Raw genomic sequence first — 11,600 nt, 5'->3', positions numbered from 1 at the left:
ATGCAAAATCCAATATTGCCAGCAGTAGTAACAACTGGCCAATGATATTACTGGATCAGAAATATTTTGGGCCAAAGAAGACAACTTATACGTGATCATAGATATATTAAGTTGGTAATGAAATTTACTTTTTCCGTTTCTAAGAATTAATTATCGTTGGTATAGTTTCTATCGTTAGTTGTTTTTTGTTTTCAAACACGATCACGAGAATTTGCAACGAGCGTTTGTAATTTAGAATCGTTTCTCGAGTTCAACTATTCACTTGACCTAACTTCATTGCCGCTAAATGTACCTTTGTATTAGATGGCATGGCATAGCATGGCATGGCATGGCATGGAGTCGCGAAAGCTTCGCGCCAATTTATCCGTTTCTCTTTCTTTCTCTCGTTCAAACCGCAATTTATGTACATATAAATACTATATATATATATATATATATATATATATATATATATGAATAAATATTATATTATTCTATATATATATATATATATATATATATATATATATATATTATATTCAATATTATATTATATTTATTTTATATATAATACTATATATATATATATATGTAACATATTTTTTACATGAAAGATCACGCTTTCTCTTAATAAATTACTTTCTAACTCAACACGATGCGTTCGTATTTAATTATCTTAGATGAGGTTACGGCACGGTACGGATTTTATCATAAATATACGGCAATTTGGCATAAAAAATAAATTTACCATCAAAACTACATACGATCCTTATATAATTACTATAACATTCAAATATACCTACAAAATTTATATATACCTATTAAAGTTTCAAATATTTAATCGTATTTGACGTACGCAATTTCAAGTTTCGCGGCTTAAGCAGATTAGATTACCGTCGGTAAAGTAGCCAACGGTGGTTCTTGCGCTAACAAGACAAGTAGTGCGTTCCGTTTTATAGTTACAAACCAAAATGGCTGTCGTGAGTAGGCTTTTGCTTGCGGCTAATCGAAAATTATTTCATACGAACGAGTTATTGGGAAAGTTACTACGGAAAAACAACAATTATGCGTTGCAAAACCAAGGTGATGAAGATAATTATGTTTCGTTCTGTAGATAGAACAGTGTATATCGAAGGAGTAGTAGTGTTTTGTTACGCAACAAATTTTCCCACGAACGCGAACACTGTGCCTGTTTACAGAGTTGTTCTTACGAGAATTAAACGTGACCAACGATGACTGCTGGAAAAATAATCAACTTGTTTCAAATAGTCAACTTTGTTGACGAATGTTCAAAAACTGAAAATTTAATAACTTTTAGGAGTGGTAAGACGCATGTCGGATCATCGTGTTATGGAAGTAACTGCAAGTCGATGGCAATGGCACAAAACTAAAGATTGGCTGCATTTTTACGTCTTTATGGGCGTTATACCTGCTGGTTTGCTCATCTTTTATTGCAACGTATTTATAGGGCCAGCCACCTTAGAACCAATACCAGAAGGATATATTCCAAAGCAATGGGAATACTACAGGGTAAGACAGCGTTGAAAAAACACTTCTAAATACGTATTACAGGCAAAATTGTTAGCGTAAAACCAATGCTTTTTCTACAGCATCCGATTACAAGATTTCTTTCGAGATATATGTTCCCAAACACACAAATGGAATATGAAAAATTGCTTCACAAAGTCAGGGTACATGCAAACAAGAGACAATTGTACATGTTAAGAAGAAAAATACTTGATCAGCTACAGGACTACGAGGACTATAGATATTGGACCTTTAAAGATGGTTCTGTGAAAGAAATAATAAATTTAAAGCACGCTATAGATAATAGAGAACTCGATGCATAATACATCGTAAGTAACGTAAAATTATTATAAACTAGAAGGAAAATCGATCTTACAGAGAAAATTCAATAAAAATAACGAAAGACGATCAACTTGTAATCGATTTAGTCAAGTGGTTGTTTTAAGCACGTTTAAGTTGTGTAGAGCGTATAGGATTTTGTAATTTAACAGCGATAATATAAGTAGTGTACGATATACAGAATTTCTCTGTCGCTTATTTAACACTGTCTTTCTCATTTTTCTGTCATTTCCGACATTTATCTATTTATTTGTTTGTATCGATTATCTATTCGGTATCGAACAAACGTAGACGTCACGAACCATCACTACTCTGTCGTTGAAGCTAAATCTCTGTGTTGCGCAATAACAGTTACGCGATTCGTTTGATTTATTATGCGAACTCCATCTTATCACGGACGAGGCACAGAACCCCGTTTCTGGTATATTCGTCTCCGATCTTATTACGTATATCTGCTATCGGCAACCCATCGCTTTTGTTTGCTTTCCGCGCGAAAAGGATAGATGTCGCCACAAACTTTTCTCATTGTCCAACTACGAATGTATATGCATGTGCACACATGCGTAGTAGTGTGGCGAACAGTGGCGAAATTCGAAATCAAAATTCCCATCTTTTTTTAAATAAACTTATTGAAGTTTATTCGCTTATCAGATTAAACGAGATTAAACTCGTGGTGGAAGAATTAGGTTTAATGAAAAATTGCATTTGACAAAATGTCGCGAGATTTGTACACTCGGACAGCTTGGCGCTCTACTTGCTTGGAATGAAACGGTAAGACGGGGCTTAGACAACGTACGATTATCGTCATACGATAGATTAAAACTCCATTCGGAGAATGTCAGGTGTTTAGCGATTAACACGTGAATTTGAAACGAGCGAGTAATTCCAAATACAATAATTCCAGATTCTGTCGCATCGATAGGTTACGAGGATACGAAGCGTTCTTTAAGACACTTTAATCCGCTCTCGCTAACGCACGATAGAAATTTTACATTACTTACGATTAGAAATTACAGCAAGCAAGCAAGCAAGCAAGCACATTTCTCTTGCTACTCTTTCGATAGGTGATTCCTTTCTTTCATTTCTTTCATTTCAGAGTTGGACTCTAAGAAATCGAGCATCGATTAACACGTGAATTTTTCAGTTTATCGTTTATTCGAGAAATTACATCGCTGTTTGCGTAGCTAGTTTTCAAAGTGAATTCGAGTAAGCGTACGCACCTATGTATATCTATAATCAGGCTTTTTCTTATTTCTATTCTCTATTTTCATCCAAATTAAAGCCAAACTTGTATTCATCCCTTACGAACGTACGCGAACAAACATCTTTATATTAGGTACCGATATTATTCCCCTCGATCGTACTTGTACCTGCTTTTTAAATAACTAGTCGTGCAAATTAATGAAATCAGCATCGCGTCGGTAAAGTGGGAAATTTTATTTCCGGTCGCCAGCCGCAGGTGTTTGTTTTTTCCGCGAGTAAAGTGCTAGTAAGTAAAAAGACGCTGCCGGTGGTGAATCGGTCGTCACGAACCACCGACTCTGCGATTATCCTAGCGGCAAGCTAATGATACGGACAGACACAGGCCGGTGCCAACTCAATCGTCATAGTTAGTGGTCATTGCCAAGGTTGGATCCCGATATCTTGCATAATACCTCGGCGTTCTCTTCTACGGTGCGATGCGATGCGATGCGATGCGATGCGATGCGATGCGATGCGATGCGATGCGATGCGATGCGATGCGATGCGATGCGATACGATACGATGCGATGCGACGCGACGGAAGGAAGACTGGTCGCCAACGACTTGGCACGTGCATACGCGATATCTACGCTTCGAGCCGTTTCCTCGCGCGAATCCATCTTCAATTATGCCTGCGAGTCTTCGTTTCCCCTTTTCTGTTTTTTTTTCTCTCTCCCCCGTGTCGATTACCCGCGTTTCACGCGACGCTCGCTCGTTATGTAATTCCTAGGGTTCTATACCTATAGTAGAACGGTACAGTAGAGGATACGCCGAGGAGATACACGGAATCTCGAATAGTTGGAATCTGTATCGTACGTTATCGTGGCCGATAATTGCTATTTTATTTGATTTAAGAGATTTACTTTACAATTATAATACCTACCTTGCTATCCAGTCATCTACTCCTTAGTCGATTAATCGCTTACTCGCTTAACCCATACTACTCCCTAACTATCGCTACTTTCTTACTATCTTACCTAATCCTATCTTTGCTCTTGTTCGTCTTTCCCATTCTTCCCTAGTCTTTTCTCAGTTTCCGTTACCGTTTCCTCGCTGTATTTTTCCGGGCTGCCTGCTATCGTTAGTCCATCTACTCCCCCCCACGCTATCCGTATCGTACGTGCGGCGACAAATTTGAATTTACCTTCGATTCCATAAAATTTCCGTAAAAATTACGTACGCTTACCGTACGACTGGTTCAACGTCGCGTGCATGTACTGTGCATGTTATGCATTTCGAATTGCATATTGCTCGACACTATCCTCGTCCGATGGATAATGGAAGGTAATTAATATCTAAATGCGAAGCGTTTACCTGCCACGAGCAAAACATTTTAAAAGTGCCGAGTAATTTGACACGTTTAATCGTTTTTGTTCATTACGGATCTATCTATCGGTATAAAGAGGAAAAGAAACAACGCGATGCCACGCAACTTGCGTTTTACGAGTTTAACGATTCATCGTGATCAGTGGTTGCGGTATGTCCCATAGTAAGACGTTGAGATAAAATAATAAGAATTATCCGAGCTTCGATATATTAAAATCAATCTGAATTAATTTGGAATAGCATCGTCAACATTCGGACACGCTCTAAAATAGATTTCTGCGACAAGTTTGGAGACCTATTAATTAGTTGGTTAGACTAGGTGTAAAAAAAATTACAGCTGGTCGTAATTCCGAAAAGAAAGAGAAATGGCGAAAGTTGGCTTCTACGACTGTTTTTTAATGTACGTTTATGTATTTATAAAGGAAACCTTAAAGAATGGATTTTGAAAATTTACGTCGGTTACATCGTATACGCGTTGGAAATATTATCGTGTTAATTTCGTTAAAATCTGATGAAAATCGTAATTTTTCATCACTTTCGGCTTAATAATTGTATGCGATAAATCTTGAGATTCTTACATCCTTCGATGCCTGTATCGCGTCTGTTTCCGCATCGATCGATCTCGACGAATGTCTCGGCATCGTTCAGCGCGCATGGTACAACCGATCTACGAATTTACGAAACGTATCGTTTCAACTTTCATTACACGGGCTGAACAGATAAAAGCGTTAAAAGAGTTGTAAAAGGTGACTTTTCGCGATTCTCTTTCGTTAAATTACAATTTTCTGGAAAATTTGTTTACGCGTCATCCAGTAAACTAATTCGTGTAACGTGAATTTCAACAAATTTTTAATCAAATGCCAGTGACTGTGTCTCGCAGATGCGTATCGCAGGATCGTTCGATGTCGAATTCAGATTCAGTGTAGCACACGCGCAAGCTTCGTCAACCGTAATCAACATCCTAACGAAGCCAATTTAATTTATGCGTAATCCGTTGAATAGAATGTGTAAATGAAAAAAAGTCGTTATTAACAAGATCCGAGTGTTTGCTAACTTGTTGCTCGTAATAAACGTTACGAGGGTCATGGTTTAACGAGGATGCAAGAATTATACAATAATGGTAATTAAATAATTACGTAACCGCATTAGGAAACACGTTCATGAAAAATTCGTACATGCATGGAGAATCGGAAACGATAAATTACGTTAACGCGGGTATATAATACAAGTATAACGCAGGTTTATCAATATTTATAGAGTATCGCTTGTATACATGCGGAAAGAGTGAAAAAAATGCTTGCTAAAAAATCGTTTTTTTTTTTTCGGCCAGCTCGTTTCAATCCGATCGAGATATACGTATAACGTAGACGTATTAGCAGACGGCGTAATTTACCATCAGATTTTATTAATCGCTAGGTTTCGTGCTAGAAATAAAAGGAGAAAACGAGCCAACACCTATCGACGAATACCAGCACAACCAGTCGTTTACTTTGAATCATTCGCGATGGATAAATTCTATGTTATCGATTTGTTTGCAATTTCTGTGAAACTCTGTTAAGCGGAACGTTTCTGTCGAATTTCTCATCGATGTGTGACTTTGGTAACTCCGATCAAGCAGCACCTAAATTACTCTTTCCATGTACGGTGAACGGTAAGTACGTAACCATGCCGCGTTTAATTATAAGATACACGGAAATGGCTAATTATTTAAAAAATAAAAAATAAAACATCTATCTATAAACTATCGTGTGGCACTAACGATTATGTGGCAGGTTGTAATCTTACCGATATAGTTAGAACGCTTCTATCATCGGTGTAGTCATCAGGGTTGCGCAATAATACCAAACGAAACCTGATACGTTGTCCGTTTTCCGGAAATTCCTCTCATCTTTTCCTTCCTCTTTCTTCTCTCCCTCTTCTTTTTTCTTTTTTCTTTTTCTTTTTTCCATTTCAGTTTAACGCTTTTTCAGCCTCGATACCGAACCGATGGTTATCGAGTTAATGGTCGTGTTAACAGGATCGCGTAACGAACACGTTTCGTTTCGTCACGTGAGAAAACAGCGTTGGCGTTCTCTAAATCGAAATTTATCGTGTTGCGTAGAAAAGACGGAATCGCGAATTCGGCGACGACTAGTGCTAGGTAAAAAGGGTAAGATTATCTCGTCGTTGTCTTCGTAATGTTCGTTAAGAGGACGGAAGAGGGGCTAAGAAAAAACAGAACGCGTCGGCCGCTCTCTAATTTCAATCTGGTCGCTTCAACGCCCCGGCATTACGAATTGTCGGTGGAAAATGATATCGCCGATTAAAAGGACGTCCTCGGCGGTTACGTCGCGATTTACTCCTTGCCTTGGCCCCTCAGAAACCAGGTGGTGAATTCGCCACGGACTGATTATCCGATCGTTTTACGCCCACAAATCAAAAGCTATCACAGTCTGTCTCTGTGCATCGATTCTTATGCTGCCAACGGCCACGATATCGCATCCCGTTTTAGGATTCTTGGATTCTAGGATCGAACGACCATCGACCATATATCGTGCCGATATATTCGCGTTACACCCACGACTGTTTCAATCTCTGTCACGATCTTCAAATCGTTTCGTTCTGTTTTCGATTTTGTTTGAACCAATTTTAGCCCTCTCGAAATGAATTTTTCTCAAACAGTGACCCGCAGTCATACGATAGTACGGTGTGGCAGACTCGTTGTCGGTCAAATCTGAGATTACGCGGTTCTACGTAGTCCCATCTCAGAAATCTGAGAGAAATCCCATCGATCTAGTAGCTGTCATTCGGAAAGTTAGCCTCGCGCCTATCGTTATTCTCGTATTAAACGTCGTATCTAGTCTCGATCAAAAGGATCGAGAGAATCTGCGCCATAAGATTACAGACATTCTTCTAACCATAGAAAAACGATTGAAAGGATGCGGAGCAGCTGCAAAGTACCTTTGTCTTTTTCTTTATTCGCGCTTATAATCTAGCTGGTAACGACTATTTTATAGGTATATTTGTAATATAGGTATAGGACACTTTAGTCGTTTCAACTTCGGACCAACGTTATTGTCAATATTTAAGGTTCCCAGCGGCATTGTTTCCGCGGAAACGTTAGCGGCGATCGTGAAATTGCGACGAGTTCCTACGACCGCGATACAGTCCATTGTTCGAATTGTTTCGTATTACGTCGATATTACGCGATATCATTTTGCACGCGAAAGGCGTCCGACAATCGATCCACGGTCGGCTTCTCCATCGTTTCCTCGGAGCCGTCTCCGTGTCGCGCGTTTCTAGCTCTCTATACAACGTTATCGCAATCGTCGTCGTCGTCATCGTCGTCGTCGTCGAACGTTGACCAATTACCTTATACTTGTCTATACTTGTGCCATAGCTGGTGAAACAAAGCAACCGATCTACCAGTTGTAAGAGAAGATCTCGTAAAAGGTTCGCCGAATCCGATGCAAGGAAGTAATGGCAGTCGCACGCGTCACCTAATTAAGCTAACGTAATAATACAACAGCGTTATTGACTCTTGCGTTTTCCTATGTTTTCCTGCTTTCTTGCAATATAGCATTATCGACCTGTTGAACGATTTATATATTTCGTAGCCTGCTAGTCCATAGATAATCGTCTTTCGTCCCGTCGTAAATTTACGAGACAAACAACTTTTTGTTATCGCATTCACCAGCTATCGGGCAACAGCGAGTGCCGTAGTTACTTCTCCCTCTCTATCCTCCTTTTTCTTTTACCGATCGAAATTTGTTCTCCTGCCGTTCACTATCTGCTTATCTAAATTAATTGTCGTCGTTTACGCGTCGTACGTGGCAGCATTGGTTGAAACATCGATTACGATACAAGAACGTATGCTGTCTATTCTCGATTTAACAACGGTAGTGCGTTTCACGCTGTTTGCGAGAAAAAATGCGACTAGATTTGTAAGCGTCAATGAAGAGAGAGAGAGAGAGAGAGAGAGAGAGAGAGAGAGAGGGAGGGAGGGGGGGGGGCGGGGGAGGAGAATGAAAGAAAAGAATCTTGTTAGCAATGTAAGGTCAATCGTAATCGGAAACGGAAGGCTTCGGAGGGCTGCCGCTTGGATTTACATAAAAGCCATTCGTCATGGAGATAGCGGCTTCCTGAGTCAAACAGGTCCTTGGACTTGTTTCCTGGTTTAATACAGTCGCGTTAATACAGTCCAACTTTCGTTCATTCGCACAGTGGTCGATCAATGGCAAGGTCTCCGAGGGGAAGCAAGTGTCTGCTCGAAGAAAACATCGGCTCCCGATACGTATGTACTTGCAACGATCCCGCCCGGATACCAGCGATCCAGTATTTCAATCTTCGATACAAACAGGGTACGACGAGCGATACGAGGGCTCTCTCGGTCTTACGTAATTTCGCGTTTGAAATTTAATTAGCGCGATCGTACGAAATGTTATCAAACGTTCTTCTAAATAAATTTGTCTACATTTATTTTGCTTTTACTCGCACGGCTTTTTACATTTTTCCTCGGCAATTTTACATTGAACGAATACGAATGGCAACGAATGACACTTTTCGCGAGTGTTTCGCGATCACCGGTGACCCTGTATCGATATTCTTGCATCTGCCAATGGCTCAGAGCGCAAGAGAACCGATCGATGTAACGAAATCAACATCGTCAACGATCGTTCGGTTACGGTTTTCCGATTTTTCGCACGGAGAATTGTAGGTCGATTAACGCGATTAAACGATCAATAAGAGATGGTGACGATAGAGATATTCTTGACTCGTCTTATCTCATGGAAAAGAAGCTAAAGTTGAGTTAAGTGGCGCGGCGTGTGTCGTTTAACCGATAAAATTTCTTTCCGATATATTTTGTTATATATAGCTTCGATAGTCGGAAAGTTGTCGTCGATCGTCATCGGGATGCACCACACGGTAAAAAGTAAAGGGAACGCGGATTTGCAGCCGGTGACGAAACAACGAATAACTGACAATGAGCAATCGTTTGTAGAAGAAAGGTATGTCGCGCAAAGTATTAAAGGAAAAAGAATGCTTAAAAAAGTAAGCTACGAGTTGATAAAAAAAGGACAGTGACGAACAGAATTTATCGGTCGGTTGTTTACAGTGCGATTAGAACGGCGAGCAATTCTGCATACCTTCGAAAAATGTTCGTATACGTATAGTATAGGTAAATAATATGGCAGGCCGGCATTCCATGAATTCTAAATAAAGCGAACCAGCAAACTATGCACCCTCGTGTCCCATCCTTTCATCGAACGCGCAACGACCGGAAAACATCGATCAGCCGACACAACCAACTTAATCGTAATAATCGGATGCGATGGTTCTTCGTGTAACGTGCATCAAATTTACAGATTTATCGAATAATATCCGGCGCTTTAGCTACGAACGGATGATTCTTTCGCTCATCGTCGAATCTGCGACCGTCGTAGCATACGCTAAATGTTAGTCAGAGAAATATAAATAAGCGAATAATAGACGATTACTAATCGCAAAGTGTTGAACGCAAAGAACTTGCAAAAGAATTTGAAATTGAGACAAAACGATGCGAAGATAGCGATAAATAACGACAAACATCTCAGATTAGATTAATAGAGGAGCGTGCGTTATAGCGATAGCGGGTACAATGATCCAGAAGTAATTAGCCGTAGGCTAAATCGACGATACTTTCTCAACGTGTCAACGTGTTTTTGCTTCTCCTTCTTCCCCTCTTCCTCTACCTTGCTTCTTTACCTTCTTTGCCTTTTAAACGCGCGTAAACGTACAGCTGCTGCGTTTTACGCGTGTTTAAAAGACCAAAGAAACCTAAACATTGGAACATATTATCCCTTCCTACGGCACTCTTGTCCACTCATCTATCGTCCACGATCTTTGGCGATTGAGAAATAGCACTGGTTCGCTTATATAACGAGAAGCTGGAAATAAGACTGTATGCAGGATGCGATTATTCGAACACGTGCTTCCAACGCGTCAACTATCCACAAAAATGACATGTCATTTCGTCGCACACAATATACGAGCAATGTTGCAAAGTTAATCCGTAATGAGAGGAAAGAATGGACGGTCTTTGAGAATTTGAAACGTTTATCTACCATCTAGATAGCTTGCATTCCCAAGCGGCATTTACATACGTTATAGACTACAGAGGTTTCTCGCGTTCATCGATCACTTTCGTTCAAGGTAAGACGACAGTGCTTCGCTTTCCTTTACAATTCGATCCGCGAAAATGAATCAGTGCGTGGGTTAATCGAGATCTATAAAGAGAAGCAGAGAGAGAGAGAGAGAGAGAGAGAGATTTGGGATCGATGGATCAAAATGTACCAGTCGCTTGTAAAACACAAGTACACAACGACGAAACCATCAGAGTCTGAGTTACTATTTCACGGATATAAGCACTCTCGTTCCCATGACACGACATTTATCGAGATTCATCGGCGGCTCGAGAGGCAAGATTTTTAGGTCAGACAGAATTCTCCTTGGAAAAATCGAGTTCGAAGGCCCTGGCGATCATATAACGCTCGACTGATGAAAAAGTGATTCAAAGAAACACCGATCGTAAAGGGATAACAAGTGGTCGATAAAGAAAAGGATACTTGCAGACCTCGACTGCGTGTATTGCACCCCGTGCCCCGTGCCCCGTGCCCCGTGCCCCGTGCTTCGTGCTCCTTACGGTGCAACAGTGCAGCGCAGCGCAGCGCAGTGCAGTGCAGTGCGGTGCGCACGATGATGTCTCTCGTAACGGCGGTCATCATATCAAGATAAATACCATATTTAACACCTTGCTTTTTCCAACGTATCCAAATCGAAATATCGGAAACATATTTGTCGAGGCCAACAACTAGCAGCCAATAGCGCAACGATGCGACGATTCCATGTTTAATTAGCAATAATTCCCGCACCATATGGAACCATATGAAACCATATGAAACCATATGAAACCATATGGAACCATATGGAATATAAATATACCAGCGCTCTAATTATTTACCGTAAAGTTGAAATAATCGCGATAAACTGCTCTATTTATTACGGTTACATTTATTACATTTCAAAATGTTTCCTACGACGCGTTCGAATAAACGGTAAAATATTTAATATAAGCGGTAAAAATTAGTATGCTGCTATTACAGTAATATACATTATTTGCTTTCTTGCTTCTTTAATTATGACAATCTGCCTGTATAATTAGATATATT

General features: G+C 40.0%; 2 protein-coding genes across 4 annotated transcripts in view; both read left to right on the top strand.

Annotated features, from left to right (window-relative positions):
- LOC117207137 (facilitated trehalose transporter Tret1-like) overlaps positions 1-11,600 on the top strand; it is a 34,492-nt gene that overhangs the window by 15,707 nt on the left and 7,185 nt on the right. Inside the window, exon 1 of one of the 3 annotated variants that reach the window (XM_033447056.1) lies at positions 8,472-8,686. The exons of the other annotated variants lie outside the window; for them this stretch is intronic. Within the exon in view, the coding sequence (XP_033302947.1) occupies positions 8,627-8,686 (60 nt within the window). The 5' untranslated portion in view covers positions 8,472-8,626. Of the gene's footprint in view, positions 1-8,471; positions 8,687-11,600 lie in introns of those variants that run through there. 3 annotated transcript variants of the gene reach the window in all.
- LOC117207164 (NADH dehydrogenase [ubiquinone] 1 beta subcomplex subunit 5, mitochondrial) lies at positions 907-2,028 on the top strand. The gene is made up of 3 exons (XM_033447109.1): positions 907-1,062; positions 1,298-1,509; positions 1,590-2,028. Exons 1-3 carry the CDS (start codon positions 951-953, stop codon positions 1,827-1,829), a joined length of 564 nt encoding a protein of 187 aa, XP_033303000.1. The 5' UTR covers positions 907-950; the 3' UTR covers positions 1,830-2,028.

This window comes from Bombus bifarius, unplaced genomic scaffold (assembly GCF_011952205.1).
Source record: "Bombus bifarius isolate JDL3187 unplaced genomic scaffold, Bbif_JDL3187 scf7180000007966, whole genome shotgun sequence".
In the NCBI taxonomy this organism is placed as follows: domain Eukaryota; kingdom Metazoa; phylum Arthropoda; class Insecta; order Hymenoptera; family Apidae; genus Bombus; species Bombus bifarius.
Note: the sequence above shows the minus strand (reverse complement) of the source record. Positions and strands in the feature narration are given on the sequence as shown.

Excerpts from the sequence above, each read along its gene's own strand:
- LOC117207164 (XM_033447109.1), top strand. The coding sequence starts at position 951 with ATGGCTGTCGTGAGTAGGCTTTTGCTTGCGGCTAATCGAAAATTATTT. Across the intron at positions 1,063-1,297 it reads TTATGCGTTGCAAAACCAAG|GAGTGGTAAGACGCATGTCG; the intron begins GTGATGAAGATA and ends AATAACTTTTAG. Across the intron at positions 1,510-1,589 it reads AGCAATGGGAATACTACAGG|CATCCGATTACAAGATTTCT; the intron begins GTAAGACAGCGT and ends CTTTTTCTACAG.